The sequence below is a fragment of the Pholis gunnellus genome (genome assembly GCF_910591455.1).
Source record: "Pholis gunnellus genome assembly, chromosome: 6".
In the NCBI taxonomy this organism is placed as follows: Eukaryota; Metazoa; Chordata; class Actinopteri; order Perciformes; family Pholidae; genus Pholis; species Pholis gunnellus.
This window is the reverse complement of record NC_136532.1, coordinates 11,531,794-11,554,715: the sequence shown is the minus strand read 5'-3', so window position 1 is coordinate 11,554,715 and position 22,922 is coordinate 11,531,794. Positions and strand designations below refer to the sequence as shown.

The following is a 22,922-nucleotide window of genomic DNA, read 5'->3' as shown; positions in this document are numbered from 1 at the left end:
CTACTTTAGCTCAGTTAGCGCCGGTTCCAACTGGGCCACTGCTTAACAAAGTAACAAATAAAACAGCCTGAATAATGAGATGCTCCCACTCTGGGAGGCTCACACATGCCAACCAATCATATCTGGTTGACAGCCATGTCATTGTCACTGTCAGGAAGGCACTGCTCCAGTTTTAGGCAGGAATTGGGATTTGGTAAAAATAGAAGAGGAAAGCAGTACAAAAAAGGGACAGTTTTCAATGGAAGCAGTAGTTCTTGTGCATGGATTTTATTTTTTCTGAAGCTGAAGATTGAGTCAGTGGCATCTGAAGCCTGGCAATGAAACGTTCTCTTGAAAATCTCTCGGTGTACTCGGGTCGCTGTGATGAACAGAATTATTGTGTGATTCGTGGACGTGTAAAACCTCTCTTGGAGCTGCGCTGACATGTGAGATTCCACATCACTTTGATAAACGCAGTGTAGTGAGGTACGTCTGTGTTTCTGCTCTGAGACTGAACCTGAAAACTTTGTAAGTGTGCACGGACAGTAGACGTACCAGTATCCCTCCCTAGATACCAATACGCATCATGTATGCACTATGAAGAGGGGTCAGAGTACAGGGTCAGCCCCTAGAGCACCTGCTATACGCTCATCATTTTTAATTCTTCAAATATGAATGCACATAACTTAAGAGTAGAGACACCTCACTGCTCTGTGAAGGCTCTTTCCTGGTTTGGTGGTTAGATGGCTACCTTCATGGCTCTGGGACAATTAGCATGGATCACGATCCAGCTGTGTTCCCGGGTTACTGACCCACATTATCAGGGTGTTCAAGAAGAGACAGTGACCGTAATCCAACAGTTTGTTCTTTTCAATAGCACAAACTGTCAAATACTGCTTGTGACTTGTTCAAACTTAAAACGTTTGCTGTTGCAGTGCTTGGTAGGAGTGGGCAATGTAGATAAAATACTAATGTAATTATATATCGCAATATAGTTATGAAATCTTCCAAAAATGTGTGTGTCTGTAAAACAGGTGTGTCTGTATTGGATGTAGTGGCCAGTGAATTAAATATTTCACCACATTCATTCCTGCTCATAGATGCGTAACATTGCCCATGTTGATCTACTACAAAACAGCAGAGATATTACAGGGAGAGCTGCGTCAAGGTAAACAGTTTGGTTAAAATCTCTGACGGTTGACCGATTTGTATCGTCTCAATGTTAATATCATCCTAGTGCTGGGATGAAGTATAGGATAGTATAGGATTATGCCAACTGAACATAGTATTCATGGGGGTTAAAATGACAAAAAGTAATTTTCCTGTGAACGCGAGGGCAGCTTGGATCCAGCAAAGACTATACGGGGAGGTAATTACAGAAAATCACTGTAAACACATTGAATGTCTATTTCAGAAAAAGGGCAACTGTAAATAATATCAAAAAATTTATTTATAAGAAGATGTTTATACGATTATACCTTTTTAAGTGAGCAATCATGCTGCATCTCAAGGATGTGTTAGTGTATTATGTTTGTCTGCCGGTGTAAGTTCATGAGCGACTACTTTAAAATTGCTACACACACCATGCACTATGTTAGGGGGATGCACCTGATATACTGTTTCTCTGTCATTGAGACGTGTCTTTCAAAACATTAAGATTTCCATCTTCATTTTATTGCCTTGTGGTACACGAACCATGGCAGCTGACAGCACAGACCCTCCTCCTCTGACAGCCTGATCAGCTGTGTGTGCATGCATGTAAATGAAGAAGTGGTGTGTGAGCATGCATTCAGTTAATGCTTACCAGTCTCGCATACATGGGTTTTAATTAAGCCTTCCAATGATTACAAATCTCTCATACTGTAGATACAGTGTAAATCAGACAATGAAGAGATCACTGCTGCTTCAGATGGTAAACACAGGCTTCACATTTAGCTTGTGATTCACTGTCTATGGAGAAGCACGCTCTTTTTAGTACTGCAGTAATTTCCTGTGAAATTCTGTCAGTGACCAGACTTGTGTAAATGAGCTCAGTTAGTAGTCTTAGGTTGTGCAGGAGGATAATTAATGGCCTCAACCTTCAGACTGTAGGAGTTTATGCAGTAAGCAAGAGCTATTTGCCTCTCACAGGTCTGATGCCCCAGCTGGGAATTCATCAAATGTACTCAGCACACCAGAATATCAATCTACAGCGTAATAGTCAGCAGTCTGATTGTTTTTCTTTTTGTCTATTCTTGCACATTATAAAATGTGACTGAATTAAAACACATTGCCTAGTCGCTGCAGTTTGCTGTGAATCTTTTCTTTTGTTTGCTGCTTATTGAGAGCGTTCGATTGGATACACTGCCAGAGCTGTGCTGCAGAGCTCTGGGGACAGTGATGAGTTGCACTGCACAGTTTCTCATTTGCCTGTGGAGGAGCTGAGCGCCGTGTTACCGGGTTTAACCTGCTGTCTCCTCTGTTTGTCTCCCAGTGATGTATCTCAGGGGATGTATGGTGCCAGTTAGTAATTACCGGCGAGGACTACACTCCCCTAAGACGCATCTTCGCTCTTCATCTACCTTGTTCCCTCTTCTGTTTCTGATACACCTTCACATTATTCTCCTTCTCTATTCTCCATCACAACAGTCATCTTCCTCTCACTTAGCTGTCAGTGCTGAAGGAAATATTTTCCAACCACAGGTATAAACTCTCTGTGGTCTTCAGATTGTAAATGCATGAAGGCTGGATAATTGGAATCAATATCTGATAATCATGATTGTTTAATTAGGGTTATTATTGATATGCAAAAGCAAAAAATCTGGAGCCCTGAGCAATAAAACAGTGATGTGGTGTCAAAGTTGTCACTTAGCTTTTCCTGTGTATGAAAAGTGTACATTTGGTTAAAGCCAAAGGATAACAAAGTACCACATACTGTACAATAGCATGAGATACTTACATTTACCTGTTCTTTTGCTACACCGAGCTAAAACTAATACAACAGTACTGCAATAGTATTATTACTAAATAATAATAAATACTAAATAGTATATTTTTGTTCAAACGGATATCCAATATTTTTTCGTTCATTTTTTTGAATGAGGGTAAATGAAATATAAGAACATTTATAGCACTGTTTAATTCCAAAAGCACCACAAACAACATATAAATATTAATATGAAATAACCATAAAGTTGAATCAACACCACTCTAATGCAGTTTCAACAAAGACTGAACATTGTAAGATTTATGAAGGTAGAAGTTATAAAACTCAATCTTCTAGAAATTTTGTTTGTATACAAATCATTTGCAATAAGTTTAGGAGGAAACATAATGCCGCCTATTATGTGGGTTTTAGCTCACATAGTGAGGAACCTTTGTTAATTAACATATCTGGCAAGTCACACAATGTTGATTTAAAATGTAAACATATTTCATGTGTTTACCTACAACATCTGCTCTTGCGATACATAATGTGCTTGTAATTTATCATTTTGTTTAGACGCTCACAGCACTTGTTAAAGAAAGATCATGATCTTAGTTTGATACAGGAAAAGGCCGCAGTGACTTTAAGGATGAGACACAATATGTGTACATTATTATCATTTAAACTACAATTTTTCAAATGTAGCATTTCCCTAAATAAACATTGCCTGGATGTGAACCAAAATAGAACTGGAGATACAATTATTATTATTACCATATAAATGTAATTCCTACGGGACAGAGTAGGATTTATTGCAGGTCTGTTGCATTAGACTACGTTTATACGGTATGCATTGTCAAAATGATCTGTGTGAATCACCATTCATCCTAAAACAATGTAGTCTATGCACACTGACAAGGGTCTCATGTGTGCACTCATGAGATTAAGTAATGAAATACAATTTTAGGGAGAATCAGAATTCTGCTGGTATTTTAACAAAGAACAGACATAAATGTTGTTGCTGATGCCGTGTTCATTTTCTCTACAGTCCTCCGCATGAAGTTGAAAAAAATGAACTATAATAACCATCAGTAATAAAAGTGAGCTCCTTCCTAAAATACTTTCCCCTCTGATTAAGCCTTATATGTTCAAATACCATCTTTAATCCAGAGAGGCATTTGTCCCATGTGCTCGGCTCGACGTGCACGTCTTTCTACCACAGGGTGACGTCTTGTCAGCCGGAGGCCTGGCTCCACTGATCTGACAGCCAGTCCTCAGGGACGGGCAGAGAGAGACGAGCCTGACAGTGGGACGGCAGCGAGACTACTGCTCTCTCAATTACACTCTCCCACATCTTATTCTCCTGCTTCCTGTCTCTCTCTCTCTCTCTCTGTCTCTCCCTCGCCCTTTTACGTTCGACACAAAAGATAAAGAGGGAATGAAGGGAGAAGAAGCGACAGCATGCACATGCTGAGGATGGATGGAAGATGCACGTGTGCTTATGTGTTGAAGTGTTGTGATTTGATGAGCTGTGACCTGTAAACTGGCATCCCAGCTTGCTTCAGACACAGATATTTGCTTAAATGATATCATCAACTTCTAAATAGGAGGGTTCAGTAGAGACACGCTGGGAAGAGACGTGCACTTGTGTCTATGCAGGGTGTTCTCTGGGGGGGGAAGGGGGGAGGTAGACCGCCCTTGAGGCATGCCTGGCGTGGTAATGGGCTCCTGCCCTTGCCTCGCGGTGTCGACTTCGCTACGCAGAGCCATCCATCCACTTCTGTTGTTGGGAAGGAAGAGGATGGAAATGTGAGGGGGCGAGCTCGGCAGTGAGTGACGGCAGAGATAGAGCATTTATTGACACATCAGGTTTATTGTTAAATGCAGTCATCATGTTTTATTCCAGGTCTGAGTGATATACACTTTAGCTTCAAAGGTTTTCATCTCCAGTAATCAAACTTGTCCGGTAGTGGTTGACATTTTATCGATCCCATGTGGATCCGGCTCAGTGAAGCAAAAGTAAATTGCAGAAAAGACATTTCTGACACACTTGTGGAGGCTTCATTTAGATTAAAGAAACCTTTGTGTACTGGTTTCTCTTTGTCGTTGAAGGGTGTCTAAGCAGTAGAGTCAACATACAAAATGTGTGTTCTTGCAGCTCGCAACTTGTTTCAGTGAGGTTTAGGAAAGAAAATTCAAGTTGCAGGTGAATTGCTGTAAGCAGAGTCTCTTCTAAACAAATAGGCGCCGGTACATGTGACAGTTTATTTTTAAGTGGCGTTGCTTGAAGCTGCTGAACTCGTCGGTAAAATGAGGGGGAATAATAGGAGCATGGCTTCCCTGCAGTGCTGTAAATGTCTTCACATAGCCATGTATTGTAGTTTACTCGTAAACATCCCAACTGTACACTATCATCATTTAACATTGGAAAGAGTTGTGAGCTTGAGCCAAGCCACTGGCTTACTCTGTAATTTACTCTGTAATTTACTCTGTAATTTACTCTGTGATTTACTCTGTAATTTCATACTCTCAAATGTGGACATGATGGGGTTGAGTTTTTGTTTGATTTCATTGAGGGGGTTACTATGGGCCAGTCTCCAATGTTCAATTGTTTGTTTTTCTGCTCCTTACTGATACACAGCTTATAAGATTTTGAAGGATACATTATACACTGCTTTTAACTGGAATCCTTGCACTTTGCACACTCTCAGCGAACCTTCCCTTTAACCACGACCGTGTCCAAAGGGGTTTGAGTCGTAACTTTCACTTTCATAAAAATGGCCTCCTTTGTGGAGTGTCTGCAAAAAGTTTTATGGTATATCAGATTTACTTAACACTGATTACTTATTAGTTCATGTGTGGTACACAATCTCCTGTTAAAACTGATTAACATGTAGCCTTTCAAACGTCGCTCTAATTGGCTTAATATGACAAGTACAGATCAAAATTAGAGGTTGATCTGTCTTTTTATTGCAGATTTTCCTAATATACAACAGGACACTGTATCTCATCTAATCCCATTTTTTCGTTCCAGATGAAGATTTATCTATGGAGCTGAAAAATGATTTGTTTAGAAAGATAGGAAAACTTTGAAATAGATGAATGAGCCTCGTCAGGACATTCATCTTCATTGTATTGATCCTTTCACTCAGAGAGAGAGAGGGGCAGCAAATCCCAACGTTTAATGTCCTGTTTCACACAGGCTACCAAGGGCAGGACGTTAGCTTTGTAGAGGTCTTTATAATCACATGTGATCCACATTCCCAAATACTTAAACTTTTCAGCATTGATTTTAAATAGGGATGAATAGAAAGGGGGACATGCCTCCCCTTCTGGTGGACCACCATGGGACCTTATTCTGGAAAGAAATATGTATGGTACGGTAGTTAAAGCTATTGGTAATACGCTAAATTAAAGAAATTATCCAACCAAAAAGCCCAGCCAAGAGTTGCCAACTCTTTTTCAATGAAAGCAGCACCAGCTCCAAAAGTTACAGAATCAAGTGAGAATGTCATCAACCCTGACAGCCCGTTTCTTCAGGCCTCCCTCAGCCCTCCCAAAGCCACTCCACACAAATTATCATTATGAACGAGGAAGACTTGTGCACTCATTACGTTGGAGCTCACTTATTACAGTATTATGTCAGAGATAAGGTCCCTTGGGGGACACTGGAAGTGTGTGGACTCTGCCTCTGAAATAAAGGAGCTGTTCTAAGCAGTTAAGTTAATGAACTAAGGGTCCGGCAGTCAAGCAATCCTGCATAAAGCCATACTTTATACTCCTGACCTCCACAGTCAATTCCTCAACGGTTATCGGTTCAATAGCATCAATACTTCTTGTCATGTACCTATTTCCAATTAAAGAAAGCAAAACGGTTATTGATTGTTTTGCACAGCAGTCATTATAAAGTAATTCAAAACAGAATTTTTCAAAAGTGTAAAAATGGTAATCTCACTGCGACTATATACTGTACATATACAAACATATATCAAATCTAACGTCAAGACAGACGGTAGTCCTTTATACCATTTTTTGTATTTCCAGAAGCAGCTTTTCATTTCTCTTCTGATCACCTTTAAGAGAAGGAAATTAAAAATGCATTTTCCAAGTTCTAATTCTGTGTCCTTGTGTCAGCTGCTCTGTTATCTCTTATAACGTGGCAAATATATGTAAAAATATAATTTTTGAATATTGTTATATGAAAACTCATACTTTTAAAATGACTCATTTTGAACTCGGGTGCGTATACATGAATGTATCTGCTTTGGTGGAGGCTTATTGTTGCCTCGTGGGAGGAAGTTCAAAACTACATCAACTGGCCAACTAACTTATCTGTTTAAAGCTGCTCTGTAGTCACACTTTATCAATTCAAGGCTTATTCCATTATCCTGTCCGACTCGCTCAACATACTCCCCTCTTTCACTGTCTCTTGCTTTCCTGTGCACTGCAGCTGCCCGTCTCTGGACACACACTCCAGTCAGTTTTATACCATTACGTCCTCAGCTTTTGCCTCTTCTTCCCTTACCTTTCTCTGCAGGGACTTTATTGAAATTCTGTGCGATTCAACTTGATTCCTACTCTATTGCTGGCCGGTAATGTGTGGATGGATTTCTGATCCATGTTCGCTTTTGGGTTTGTTGTTGCTGTAAGGTTGCTGGGTTGACCTTTGGCTGGACTGATATGTTTTTCTCTGTCCCTTCTAAAGGCCAGACAGTTGTGTCTCTCTGAAAGCCTTTTCAAGATGTTCACATGTTGTCTCTGACGTTTTAGCTCAGTTTGTGTGCTGCTCCTTCCTGGCTGAACTTTGGTTGCCTTTGGGTGAAAATGGATACCCGGGAATGTAAACATGGTGAGGGATTGTTTTCTTTGCTTCTCTTTGTCCCCTTTGCTCACCCTCACCTAATTTATTTCTTCTCTCACTCTTCTTTCTCTTTCGTCCAACATTTTCCACTCACAAATGTTACTCATTCAGAGGAACTTGTTCACACTATTGTGCTGCCGTTGATTTAACAAAGATACATTAGAAAGCAGTATAATTAGAGCATTGTTTCTCAGCTCCTCTTGACGATAACTCCAGTGTGGAGATATCTCTGTGCTGCTTATTTCTCAGTAGAGCTTAACATTGCACTGGCCAAAAGGTCTTGGTCAAATTTGAACTCAGTCTATTGCTGTTACATGATGTAGTGCTGAGCCTGCCAGGCTCCCAGCATGCCCCAGGCGGAGATCCGTGTTATTCTTGCGTGGGTGGTACTATAGGCTTGACAGGGGTGATGGTCTCTTCTACTGCGAGGTCACATTCGGCTGCCTTGGTGCTAGAAGAAAGTGTTGCTGTAGTGCTGCTTCTCACCAAGACTGCGACAGTCTCACCTATCGGCTATGTAACAGACCTTTTCAATGTGACAAAGCAGAGTCTGTATGGTGGCGTGTAGAAGACAGCAGAGCAGCATTTTCTAGACGTTGGGGTCAGCCGGGTGGATTAATGGGCGGAGAGACTCTCACTCTGCTCTTGAACTTTGAAATGCACAGAATCGTCCTTGTCCTCATGTTCCTTATTTGTCTTCATGTTCCAGCAGTAGTTTTGTATGTCACTCCTCCTGGTGGGATTGTTGGGATGTTATCGCTTTTCAGCAGGCAGTAATGTATCCAGAGTAAATGTGCTGACATTGAAGCTGATTCTATTAATTCCTCACAGCCATATCGGCTTGTTTTGTTGGATTTATTGAAACAAATACACAAACGCAGATGCTTTTTTATATCGGGGCATATTCTTTTGTGTGAAGTTAGATCTAATACTCAGGTGGGCAAATACTTCTCGTCTACTTTAGTTCAGAAAATCAGGAGTTCTGTTTTCTTCATGGATTTGTTCCTTTTACATTGTCACAAGGCTGTTCATGGACCTTAGTCTCACCCTTGTATACATCTGTCATTCTGTGAATCTGCTTGTGCGTGCATACGTGTGTGTAATGCAAGGCTGACGCTGCAACACTGTTCTGTGTTCCGTTTAAACTTGAGTAACCTCTCTTTAGTGACATCCTAGTGAAAGGCAGCTGCTACCGCAAAGGCTCATGGTTATGGACGAGCTGTCTGTATTCAAATGTCCTGATACAGCTTACATTTACATTAGATAAGCTACTCGGGATGTCTGCAGTCAGTCAGTCATTTTGTTAGTGCGCTGATGTCTAATGGGTGTACTTACGTGTGTCAAACAAAACCATCTGTCAAATCTGACTAACGGCTTAATTAACTCTAATTTCATCAGTGGTACAAATCATTCTTAAATGTATGTAATTTGTCTTTTTATCATTAGACGTACATCACTTACAAGAGTTAAATACTACGTCTGCCTACAGCAGTTTACCACTGAGAAATGGAGGAGTTTGCCACGGTAGCTCGGGGAGTCATCTTAATTAAATGGGAAATCTATCATAAAAAGGACGGAGTGTACTGTACGTATTTTCAATTTAGCAGCTATGCAGTTAGATATGTTTCCTAAAAGTACCTAAGAAGAACGTTTCTAAATTGTCTTTGTTTATCTTCTTCTTTATGACTGGTGTACTCACAAGTCCTAATAATCGTCTCTTGTTGAAGACGGCGTACGTGACCTCTTTCCTCTACCCTCCAGATGACTCGGGGGACGAGGAGCCCACATCCCAGTCGGACCGCAGCGAGATTCAGGGCACCCTGAAGATACTTGTCAGCAAGCTCGATGACCTCAGCACATGTAATGACCTGATCGCGAAGCACGGAGCGGCCCTGCAGCGTTCCCTGAGTGAACTCGAGGGTCTGAAAGTCCCTGTGGAGGGAGGGGAGAAGATCAAGGCAGTCAACGAGCGAGCCACCCTCTTCCGCATCACTTCCAATGCTATGATCAATGTAAGTAGCTCGAGCAGACCGGGCTACGAGATGCGGCAGCAGTGAGCTGAGTGCCCTGCGTCCTGCATGATAAATATGACAGGAATGCCAGTCATCTATAGTGCGGTTAGTGCGTTGAGTGATGAGATCGCTTTACAGTGTGGCCTTTTAAACAGGAGTCTGTGGGCTGCAGGCCCAGAGATGCAGTTCCAGACCCTGCCAGATCCTGTTAAAAGCAACTTAGACATAACTATTTCTAACTTAGCTCACAGCTTAATAACGTTTCAATTTAAGGTCAAGAATCTCTGCTGTATTTAATGTTATATGTAGCGTCAAAAATCTGCAAAGGGCTTCACAATCTGTCCAACCTACGGGAAACTCTATCCTTATAGTTTGGATGTGATTTTGCAGTAAACGCTCCCCCTCAAAAAAAACGTTAAGAAAGAAAGGAGAGCAACGAAGAACTTATTCTTTCAAAATAACATATTGCAGTTTAGCTATATCAGCTATATTTAACTCAGCACAACAACCACTACCACATTTTCAGTTTTCACTGTTGGATGTGATAACCAGTATATGCTCTACTGTATCTGGCCCGGGTCCATTCCACTTTACAGTGTGTTAGTAGTGTATGAGAGTTCAGGGAGAGTTCAGGTGCTGAAGGATTGATACTAGATATGATAGTGGGTAGGGGGGGGGGACAGGAATAACCCCTCCTCCCCCCTCTCAAACCCTCGACCCTCCTTGCCTGGTGAGGAATGTCAGAACCTTCTGGACCACAGTTAGACGGACAGACCTGCTCTGACTAAACCATACAATCGCACAAGGTTTGTCTCTTCTTCCTGCTTCTCTCAATGGCTTTGTTGATAGCATTGTTTATTCATTGTTTTACTCTAGTTTATTCTTTCTCTGTGAAATGTGTGGCTGTTAGGTGTCAAATGATTCAGTCAGATTTAGTCGTGGTTAAGCTGCAAGTATTTTTACTTTAAGATTAGGTTTGAATTACTACTCCTTATATGCTTAAGTATGTGCTAATGCAGCCTATTGAGGCACTTGAGCCATAGTGTTATGACAAGAAAAAAAAGATTTCACTTAAATTATGTGAAGGCACAAAATGATGAGCCCCTTGTTTCTCTCTGTCATCAATTTTACTTATTAATTGGTTTGGGAAATTGAAAGTTACCGGACAAGCAATAAAATAGATCCTCTTGGACAGCCTAACACATTAAAATGTCCTTAGGTCAGCCAAGAATGTGCTTCTAATGAGAAAGAAGTGCTGCCACTAACTCCCCGCAGTGATTTTGGGCTTGTAAATGGCTCTCTTTAAGCAGAAGGCAGCGCTGGATATGGGTATTTGGATTTATGCAGCCACGTTTTCAGCCATCGTGAAGGCCTTTACTTGGATGTTACTGTGGTTTTCATGTGCTTTCCAAAGAAAACAGGCTATGCATGTTGGGAGGAGGGGTCGAGGGAAGAAGGAGGCCATAACGGCAAGACACAACTGCATGTACTCTGCGATCTGACCCTGGCCTTTGGAGAGGGTTGCATTAGTTCATTGAGTGGTGCTGTAACTGGTCACGTGTGTCACTGAATCCAGACTCTCGCCCGTTTGTGTGTGCATGCTTTTACACACCTACGCACTACTGTTGGTATGATGTAATCACATGAAACGTTACTCAAGTTCATTGTGGTCTTTGCCACGTCACTCATTCAGGACTTTTTTTGTTTGATTTCTGCATGCCTGTTCACTTTGTTTTTTAGCCTTTATCAACCCTGTTTCCAACGGAAGTCACATGCAGTCTGCGTTTGTACTTGAGACTCAGCATAAAAAAGTGGAACTCTCATGCTTTTTAAGTGGGTGTTGAGTTTCATATCAACGTCTGAGGAAGTGAACCACAATGTCACATGCACTTCCAACATTTAAACTGAGTCTCAGACATTGATGTTTAGACACTTCATGCGAGACTGCTGGAGGTAAGAGTTTGATTGGATGTTTTTACAGATATTCTGTGATTTCCATGCATTGTTTTGAGCAAACAAGATATTCTATTCTAAAACATCTAAAGCCACTGAAATGTAACCTTTGTTAAGGGTAAGGATATTTTAGTACTATCAACATATATACAATTGTACCATTACCATACATATGATTTTAAAATATTATGTTATAACCATTCAAATCCCTTGATCTTTACAGATTAGTTACTTTTTTTAAACAACAAGATGAGCGTAAATCATTTCAGCCTGAACTCTTCTAAACTTGTCAACAATGGTTTTGTATTTTTTACTTTTGGAGTTGTATAACACATTACGTTTTCATTCAGTATTGTTGGAGAACACATTTAATTTGAGTTTGTTATGAAGTTAAATACATTTTTACTAATTATATGACCGTGTGTCTTTATCAAGCATACCACTAACTCTGGATCAGAAAATCCAGACTCGCACATGTACGGCATGAAATATTGATGCATTTGTAAAAGTAAAACCTAAGTTGTAATTTTAGCTGTCAGTTTGTGTTGCTTCTGTTCCTGGTGTCGCCTCTCTCTATTGCTCTGTTGACAGTGAAATGTTGGTGATGATGTTTTTCAAGACAACAAGTAAACTCAGTGTGGTATACCAAATACTTTTTCATCAGAGATCAGAGAGATGGGTATCCTGCAGTCTGTGAACAAATCAAGGAAGGATAAGGTGTTACCGCATCCTTGTTTCTCTTCCTGCTGCCTCAAAGTGATACTGTACTCTCACCAGCCAGACAACAGAGATTATTTGAGTGGCACATCCCTCCAGTTCCAGCTCACAACTTATCTAAGTGGTTCAAGCTAACTCTCAACTGCCCCTCTGGCTCTGGGACCAAAAAGACATTCTCTGCAAATACAGAAAGGACCATATTTAATTATGGGCTCTTCCGCTCATGTGGAGGTTATAGCCTCCCCAAAATGCTCCATAAATATGGTCCTTAAACCTTAATTTAAAAAAATGCGTAAACACTGACTGAAAAACAGACAATTAAAATGAAATGACATAATAAGGAAGCACAAGTCAGCAAACGTGTAATGCAGATTCATGTGAAGGTGTAGAGATCTTTCCTTTTTCCTTTGAAGTCACTGATCAAGGGCTGGCGATGCATTGCTTATCTCATTTGGACTTAGACAGTTTGTTCCTCCTCTTGCTGTGTATGGCTCCACTGATGTGTGCACATTGCCCAAATGAGCAGGACTTCATCACTAAAGTCTTGACGGTTGGAGATTTTCCAGGGAATTAGTTTTGTCATCCAGGATGAAACGCATCTCCTCATTTGTCTCTGTTATGTGAGGGACAGTGGGGGAAAGTCTCAGCATTTTTTGTATGCTGCAATTTCAGAATGCCTGACACGGCTTTATCTCTGTCAAAGGCATGTCATACGGTCCTTGAAATAAAGGCAGGAGAACCAGCTTCTCAGCTGGTTGTGCAGCACAGAACAACAACTAAGCTTTCCAGAACATCCACTTGGAAGACTTTGATGTGAAAGCAGGCTGGAACTTCTTTGTAACTGCTCATTGCAAAGGATCATGTGATGTGACAATAAGATATCTGGCACCCAGAGCTAGTCTGTCATTTTAGGACCTTGTTTGTTCACTTTCCGATCAAAGAAACATACGGATAGATTAATTTTTGAAAAAGATATCTGTGTTTTTAAGAGCATTAGTGGTCCAAAGTGCGTCACCTTTGAGGGTCCCTGTCTCCTGAATGTTCATTCTGTTAAATCAAACTGAAAGGGACGAGGTGAGAAAGTAATTGTTTCCTGACAGAATGCTGTGAGGTGTTCATTGACCTTTGAGCGCACTAAGAGACACGGCAGTCAGACAAATGCTGACATGTTAGATATGTTTAATCAGAAGTAAACTCTCAGCAGTAAAAGCTCGGCAGTGACAATGACTCAACATAGTCTGCTACGCAATCAGAGGTGTAACCTCAAGCTCATGATGCTCTGAGGCACATTTACACAGCAGGGAGACCCAGTCTATAGACAGCTAATTAACACATTGATGATTACTCGAAGCAATAGTGATAAATAACCTTGATTACAATAATTGGCCTGAATGTCTTTACATCTTTTCATCCCAATGTTCTCTCTCTCATATTGCTGTAAGCTATCAGGAAAAATTATCCTGAGGATCTTTTTCTCAGTATAGTATTATCTGTTGACTCAAATAAAGGTGAAAACGTTCCGAGGTTTTATGATCTCAATGGTTTTATGAAGGTGTTACTTAATCAGGAACCACAAGAAGTCTCATTTTTCAAAATCTGCTGTTTGTCATTGCCAGTAGAAACTTGCACCTCAATAAAAATTCTGAACATCAGATTTTATTTCAGAAAAGTAATCCATTTTTTTTCCCAGACTATTTTAGAGGAATTCAACTTTTGTGTGTTCATCCTCTTGTGTGCATGTGCTCCCCCAGGCGTGTCGAGACTTTCTGGACCTAGCAGAGACTCACAGCAGGAGATGGCAGCGGGCTCTGCAGTATGAGCGAGAGCAGCGCACCCACCTAGAGGAGACCATTGAGCAGCTAGCCAAGCAGCATAACAGCCTGGAGCGAGCGTGGAGAGAAGCACCCACGCTTGTTTCCACCACACCCAGCGCCCCTACCACCACCAAGGGTGAGGCGTCTTTGCATTACTGACTCCTGTGGGCCTCAGCATGGGCCGCACTATACTAAGAGTCATGTGTGACATTCCTCATGCTGCTTAATAGTTTTCAAGTTGTGTCAGAAGGTTTGGATTATCACTAATTTAGAGATGGTAATTACCTTCACCAGGGACTGCGGGTTTGTCCGTCCATTTGTTTATTTTTGTTTGTCTGCCTATAACCAGCTTCTTGAAGACATTCGCTGGCATGACACTTGTAGTGCTCGTCCATCCTCCAGGAGGAAGAAACCTATTGATTTTTGTAGCCCCGTGACCTTACCTTTTGTGTAAGACTGCCCTCTCCAGACAAATGACAGCACTTAGTGATGTAACTTTCCCACAGCAGAGCGATAGGTAACAGGGAGGAAGACACGGTTGATGGATGTAAACAAGTGTTAGTTTTTAAAACTAGAGAATGTGTTGACCCATGGCTTGATGCTGACCATGAACCCTAACATCCCCAATATGGGTCCAGCTGGTTCCATTATTTCCCGTCATCTCTCTGCTGTCTGTAATAACGACCCCCCCCCCCAAAAAAAAAAACAACCTAAACCACTGGAGAATGGGAAAGTGGTTTGAGTTCTCACCTACCAACAGTCAACTTTGGGTTTCTTTAACCATGAAGGCAATCTTTTCAAAATGGTAAACAAGTTGTTTAAGGTGCCTTAACTTGATTATCCCTAAACCATGTAGGTAGAACATCAGAAGGGGCTCATGTTGGTCATTTGGAAAGCATTGAATAACAACCTTTGTTGTTGTTTTAAGAGCGTGGACTTTGGTGCTTTCATGTAAAAACCATTGCTACACTTAAGTATTCTGCCATTTATACAGTATAATGTTAACTTACCAGAGACATGAGTCATCTCTCTTTTAATAAGTTGGAGTGGTAAAAGAACATTGCATATCCGTTTTCTTTGTTTCTGACAAGGATGTAGTTAAATCTTTGTTGAATAAATTGATGGTATGCATCTTACTAAGTAGTATTAAACAGAAGCTGGTTTTGAAAGCATATGCATATGATGAAAAACAACTATTTTCTTCAGTCATTGAATTGACTGTTGGATACTGAGTATTAGAAGCTAGCCCTAAGGAGCTTGCATTTCAGGCTAGTTAACCAGCAGGAACTTTGCCAATTTTACTAAGCTAATTATTCCTTGATCAATCGCCATGGGTATGTGATTATACGCTGCTCTCTCCTGAACTCTGTAGAAGACAAACTCACCACCGTGTGATGGCTCTGCTAGTGCTGTTAGCATTTACTCACACATGTATATGTCCTCACAGGGGGGAGTGGGAGGCTGCGTAAAGAAGAGGCGAGTGATGAAGATGAGGATACTGAGTACTTTGATGCCATGGAGGATTCCCCTGCATTTATCACAGTGACTGCCACTGAGAACACACAGCACAGGTCAGTCACTCACAGGGATCCATGTTTTTTGATTTAGCCAAACAGCAGGTCAACTGAAAGACAGATGCAGAGATGGAGGTTTAGTTGAGTATTAACATTTAGTGTCATAAAGAATTCTGAGGATGAATTTGACTCAGGCTGACGGCTGTAAAAGTGTCCGATGATGGTTCATGGACACACACACACACACACACACACACACACACACACACACACACACACACACACACACACACACACACACACACACACACACACACACACACACACACACACACACACACACACACACACACACACACACACACAAATTACAGAGTGGTGTGCCATTCACTCTTTTGTTAGATGTGTTCACTCTGAGTAATACAGAAACAAATGACAAAAGACCATACCTCTGCTTTCCTGTAGCAGAATAAAACTGCTTTTTTTGTTTGCTGCACTGGAGTCAGTCTCTTGCCGGCAGCTCCACCTGTCTTTGCACAGCTTGCACTTTCTATTTTTACTTTTTTAAAACATCTCAAGTAACTTAAGTGTTCTTGTCCTCATCATTGTTATGGCTCATCTCTTGCAACATACTCCAGTATGGCAATCGGCTCCAGTAGCACCATTAAGAATGATGGAAACAGTTACTCAGCAATGTAATACCCAGCAATCCGTTTGCTCCTCATGTGTGTGTGTTTGTGGAAAATAGAGAGAGAGGGACATTGAGAGAGTTTATGTCTCCAGTACTCATTGTAGAAAATATTTCCATTCTCTTCCAGGCGTTCTCAGAGTAATTTGAGTGGAGCAAGCGGAGGTCAGCCCAATGACTGGAACCAGGACGACCATGTAAGTGTCTGTCCTCCTGACGAGTCTGACATATAGGACTGACATTTGTGGACACGGCTGACTTGTAATCTTAAAATAGATTCATTTGTGCTGCTGGAAAGCTCACAGCTCATTGATTTATTTATATAACTGTCTTCACTTGTTGTTCTCACAGTCCCCATTTCCTATCCTACAGTCATCCCAATGCTCACGCACGCACGCACGCACGCACGCACGCACGCACGCACACACACACACACACACAGCCTTTATCCGTGTCTCCTGCGGTGTCATCGTCACCCCTGTGGTGCAAAAGATACACAGCTGCTTCATTCCACTAAATGTTAGTTACCAGTCAAACATCTGCACTTCTGTCTCCTAAACTCTCGTTGCTTCTTCCTCTCTCTAACACACATCTGCGTCCTCTGTTCCCTCTCGTCCTGTCTCTCACTCGCTCTGTCATTCTGTCTCCTCCGTTTGGTGATGTGCTGCCAAGTTGAGCACGAAGCTGAAAGTATTTCTCAAACTTGTATATGCCAAATATGCTCTTCACACAAAGTTAAAAGACCACCATCTCATCCTCCACCACCCCTTCCCTTCCACCCAATACCAGATGTCTCCAAGCTGTAATGATGTGTCAGGGAAGGAGCTGCAGCCTCGCAGACAGAGGCGCACACATGTCCCAGACAAGCCCAACTACTCCCTCAATTTGTGGAGCATCATGAAGAACTGCATCGGCAAGGAGCTCTCCAAAATTCCCATGCCTGTAAGTGTATGAGGCATGGCCCTCCTTCTCGCTGGCTGGTTAACACAAAGCTGTGTCTCACGTCTTCTTCATCCGGCCTTTCAGGTGAACTTCAACGAGCCTTTGTCGATGCTGCAGCGTCTCACCGAGGACCTGGAGTATCATGAGCTTCTGGACAAGGCGGCGCGCTGCGACTCCTCCCTGGAGCAGATGTGCCTGGTCGCCGCCTTCTCCGTCTCGTCCTACTCCACCACGGTCCACCGGACAGCTAAGCCCTTCAACCCCCTCCTGGGTGAGACCTACGAGCTCGATCGAAGGGAGGAGTTCGGCTACCGCTCGCTGTGTGAGCAGGTAACAGCATGGCCACAGGGAGTTTTTGCTTACACACACACACACACACACACACTGACGTCCATGCACACAGTGTGAGTACGCAGTGCCAGCCTGTGTTCTCCAAACAAGTCGTTTGCTGCTTATGTGCTTTACCTTTTATGTCTTTATTTCTTCTAAGGTGAGCCATCACCCCCCTGCAGCTGCACATCATGTGATTTCCCAACGAGGCTGGACCCTGTGGCAGGAAATCACCATCGCCAGCAAGTTCCGTGGCAAATACCTCTCCATAATGCCTCTGGGTAAGACATTTCATATTCAGCGGGGAAGCAAACAAACTGTTCCATCATGCAAATGCACCAGCCACACCGGACAGAGTTTACTTAAGAAGGACTCCCACTTGAGAGGAGTACATGACTGTGCTGCCTCCCACACAATGTAGAGGAAAAGCGTGTGAGAATGAATCAAGAGGGTTTTATGACCGTTTTGACACATACATAAAAAATTGATATAAACGGAGCTCTCTATTGCACTGGGATGGCAGAGAGCAGGGTTCTGGTGGCTCAGATAAATAGGAGATTTGATAGATGCAGGTTCAGCCAAGGGATGCAGTGGGATTTATCGGACTTTTCTCCTTTCCTGTTATATGCCTGCTGTAAAGTTCCACGTAACAGAAGAAATATCTAAAGTGGAAAGCGTTTATTGTCAAATTGATATTATTAATCTTCCAGAGTTAGGTCACACTGGAAATAGATGTTGAAATTGAATGCCTGTGCACAGGGGCATAAATGTGTTGGATCAACGTTTCCCAAACTTTTTTTCCCACTGTTTAAAAAGGACAAACCATCGCAACCCAATTCATAATAGGCCTTATCTATATAAGGATGCACCACATAACCACATCATTACAAACGCTCAGGCTCTGTCTTGTGGCTCAAAGGTGAACTTCAGATTTAAATGTTAAATAAAAGACTGGAAGAAATTATACAAATTAATTGGGTGACCCTAACGAAATCTCCTGCGACCCACCTGTGGGTCCGGACCAAGTCTTTGGGAATGACTTTGTTAGATGACGTGCTTTTCAGCTTCTGCAGGTAGAAATGACCATGTTCACAAACAGATTTAGAATCCCAAAAGCAAACCTACAATCAAACACCAACACAACACAATCTAAGGTCTGGTTTGTAACAAAGCAGCTTTTCTCTAACAGCATTTTGTCCCTGTCCCTCCCCAGGTGCCATTCACTTGCAGTTCCACTCCAGTGGGAACCAATACGTGTGGAGAAAGGTCACCTCCACAGTGCACAACATCATTGTGGGCAAGCTGTGGATTGACCAGGTCTGTTTCTCCTATTGGTAACCATTCATCCACAGCTCCAAACTACAACCCTGCTTTATTGCCTCTGACACCCCAGAGCAGCCTATAGATATTCATTCCTCCTTTATTTCAGTGTGATACAAGCCAGCAGAGAAGTGCTGTGAAGAAGCACAAGAATAAGAAGCTTCCCATTCTCTAGGGATTGATCTTCAGTTTCTTTTGTTATTACAACTTTGATCTCTAATAACACCCTAGAATAACAGCCTCTTCTTTCTGTGAGATGGCCCAGTTATACAGGGGGAGGGGCAGGCTGCATGTCTCTCAGTCTCTAAGAAGTTGTGTCTCCTTGTTTAGAAGTAAATTCTTGTTTTTTCCCTCCCTGTCTTTTCTTTTTCCGGTTTACACTCAGTCTGTGTCGTATCAATTTGTCTGTGTGTGTGTGTATGTGTGTGTGTTTGTTCGCGAGTGCGTGTTTGCGCTTGTTTTTGTGCGTAACCCTGGAAGAACACCTGAAGAACAATATGGCAATTAATCATCTCTGATTTATTACATTGGTGTGTGCAATAAGGAGATATATCGGTTACAGACTATGAAAATCAGCAGCAGTGTTCATGCTGATGTAATCAAAGGTACCCTGTGGAGTTTTCTGTCCGTTCAGCTGGTACATTATAACTATACTAGACTATATACTAGAGACAATATACACAAAAAATGTTTCCCAGAAAGCTTGATTCTCTCCAACTTCAGCTTATGCACCAAGAAAAAGTCTCATCGATTATTACACATTTTTACTTTGTATTGTTTTGCCGTCTGCATTCAATACTTTTGCCGTCTTTCACCGCCTCCATGCATCACTCTGCTGCCCTCTGGTGCAGAACGGGGTCAGCCTAACAACTCCATGTCAAACTATGGAAACTATGCTGCTACTGCCTCCTGTGCTGCCAGACAGTGCTGTCAGGAGCACAACAAGTGAAGCCAGAGAAAGTGATCTGTACTGCACCAGCATATCATCACTGTACTAAGCTTACAGTGCGACTATCCATGAGACTTTACTTTGATGGCTGTAAAATGCAGCAAATTATAAGACTGCGTGTTACAGGTTAGGTATGAAGGTGTGGCCCTCAGCAGTCGACACTTTTGGCTTGTGGTGTTTTATGTAAAGTGCTTCAAATAACCTTGTTTTTAAAATGTGCTTTATATATAAACTGGCCCTACAACACCAATAGATGTCAAAAACTCCACATGGTACCTTTGAGGAACCTGAATACTTGGTCTGAAATAATATCTTACTATAACAATAAATAGGGTTAGGATCAGTCAGGATGCTTTTCTTTCTCTGCTGTAAAAACTGTTAATAGTGTTGATATGCTATCATTCTCTCTGTGTGTGTTTGTCTCTCTCACTCTGTGTCTGTGTCTGTATTTGTGCAGTCGGGGGACATTGAGATTGTGAATCACAGGACCAAGGAGACCTGTCAACTCAAGTTTTCTCCCTACAGTTATTTTTCCAGGGACGTTCCACGGAAGGTAAATGCTTCCTTTCCACACTTATGTACACGACCTTGGCACAGCGTCATACATTGCAGGGTTCATTTTGTCTGATACTGCCTCCTGCTGGAGACTACCAACAAATATATCGTGTGAAAGTGAAAAAGCTCACATTGCAGTGAGGTAACCGGAGGTGCACTAATTATCTAAAAATGGGGCACAATGCTGCCCTCCTTGGTAGTGACTGATGTTGGATAAGCTAATGGAAATGTACTGGTGTCCTACCTAGGCGTTTGTGTATTTAAGTGTTTAAAATGTGGAGGAAAGGAGACGGTGAACTCGCAGAAAGAAAGCTTGCTTTAGTTTCTTCATTCCCTATAGTCAGTTTTCTTATTTCCTTTTGCTCTTTCCAGGTGACAGGTGTGGTGGCCGACAGTGGGGGTCAGGCTCACTACATCCTCTCCGGTACGTGGGATGATAAAATTGAGAGTGCCAAGATCATTCAGAGCAGCCGAGGGGGCAGTGGATCAGAGGGCAAGCAGAAGACGGTCTATCAGACGCTGTCTCCCAAGCTGCTGTGGAAGAAATACCCTCTCCCGTAAGTTTAGGCAGAGCATTGCAATGTATGAGTAGTTGCATAACAGCTGCGGTTTTCAGTCAATATCATTGATCGTGACACAGCGTAACTTCGGTCAATTTCCTCTTGCTCTCTCAGGGAGAACGCTGAGAACATGTACTACTTCTCAGCGCTGGCACTGACCCTAAACGAGCTGGAGGACGGAGTGGGAGTGACCGACAGCCGTCTGAGACCAGACCAGATGCTGATGGAGGAAGGGAGATGGGATGAGGCAAACTCAGAGAAACAGAGGCTAGAGGAGAAACAAAGAGCTGTGAGGAGGAGGAGGGAAGCGGAGGCCACAGATGCTCTGGATGAAGGTATGCAAATGAGAACAGGAAGTGTGGCGTGTGTTAGTAAATGACAGAGACAGGCAGTGACGATAAGGAAAGGATGATGGGTAAGTATTATACTTTGCAGTGATTTTCTGATACATACAGTTGTTTTAATCGGTTCATTCTCAGAATCTGGGCCAAGTTTGGATGAATTCTGCATCTATGGCGCCGTGTTTTATCCCCAAATGCAAGAACAAAATGTTTTTGATTTGTTAGACTTTGAATCCCACCTCTAGCTACAGCTTCTTGTCTGTAGCAAAGGCAACTGAGGCTCATGGTTATCGTAGTATCAAGATCTGCCAACTGATGTAAAAGAAAGTTGAAATAATGAAAAATGATGAGTCGCAGTAATAGAAATCTCTAATGTTTTTATACTATCTAGCAGACTCCCATGTTTCTGTGTTGAAGAACATTGACAATATCATTTAAAAAAAACTTTAAAATGGGAATTCTTAGTGGGAAGATTTAAGAAGTAGTACTTATCCCATAAGAACAACACTTATTACAGTTCAGCAGGGCTAAACACAAACGGTTAGATGTAATAGAGGTCAGTCTGAACTTTATAGAGAACCTAGCAGAAACGTTTCATCCCGTGGCATTCCTCTGTGTAGGTGTGTGTGTGTGTGTGTGTGTGTGTGTGTGTGTGTGTGTGTGTGTGTGTGTGTGTGTGTGTGTGTGTGTGTGTGTGTGTGTGTGTGTGTGTGTGTGTGTGTGTGTGTGTGTGTGTGTGTGTTGTGCATAGGTTAGATTGTATTTGATGTACCCATGACTTGTCTTTCTTTTCCTCCCTCTATTGGTGGTCAGAGTGTGATTATGACTCTGGTGAGTGGAGGATGCCCTGTGCCCCTCTGTTGTGCATCACTCACACGCACACACACACACACACACACCATCCTCTGTGTGTCCTCTGTATGGTCTGCCTCTGTGTGGAACTGCATGATACCCCTCTCATGTCAACTTCTCCGGAAAAATGACTTTTTCCTGCATACATTTGGCATTTTCATTTAGAAGAAATGATATGTTACATGAAATAAGAGATACAACTCTAAAATCTACAAGTATTCTTACTGTGCTATGGTGAAGCCACATTAGCAAGTGATTTATTTACACTGCATCGTCATCCTGTCTATTTGAATGCTCGTGGGAACTTTTCTGGTGCACTGACCAACAGTAAACAAGTTACTTTATATTTTGCTCCTCTGAGTTAAATCTACATTATGTTTTTATTAAGGGAACAACAACATGAGCTGTTTGCTAAGCTGCAATTTCTCCATCTTTTGACTGGGCTTCTGTATTAGGAAACTGATGGATTATTCAGTTTAGGGAGAACTAGTTAAACTAGTTCACTATGATTGATCCATTTGTATTTTAGTGACACCTTTTGAATTCACCGTTTGGTTCACCTTTGGAGCTATCCCAAATGCAGGGCACAGCGATTGATTGCTTCCCCTGCATATGTGTGCAGGCAAATTG

The 22,922-nt window shown here is 42.1% G+C and overlaps 1 protein-coding gene across 2 annotated transcripts in view; it reads left to right on the top strand.

Annotated features, from left to right (window-relative positions):
- Positions 1-22,922, top strand: part of osbp2b (oxysterol binding protein 2b) — a gene marked incomplete at its 5' end in the record, with an annotated part of 45,084 nt that overhangs the window by 17,755 nt on the left and 4,407 nt on the right. The window contains 12 exons of one of the 2 annotated variants that reach the window (XM_079162113.1): positions 9,507-9,757; positions 14,179-14,377; positions 15,689-15,812; positions 16,574-16,640; positions 17,233-17,385; positions 17,470-17,715; positions 17,876-17,996; positions 18,929-19,032; positions 20,442-20,537; positions 20,912-21,096; positions 21,214-21,434; positions 22,254-22,271. In XM_079162113.1, the coding sequence (XP_079018239.1) occupies positions 9,507-9,757; positions 14,179-14,377; positions 15,689-15,812; positions 16,574-16,640; positions 17,233-17,385; positions 17,470-17,715; positions 17,876-17,996; positions 18,929-19,032; positions 20,442-20,537; positions 20,912-21,096; positions 21,214-21,434; positions 22,254-22,271 (1,785 nt within the window). The remainder of the gene's footprint in view (positions 1-9,506; positions 9,758-14,178; positions 14,378-15,688; positions 15,813-16,573; positions 16,641-17,232; positions 17,386-17,469; positions 17,716-17,875; positions 17,997-18,928; positions 19,033-20,441; positions 20,538-20,911; positions 21,097-21,213; positions 21,435-22,253; positions 22,272-22,922) is intronic. The other variant, XM_079162114.1, reaches the window with a different exon arrangement.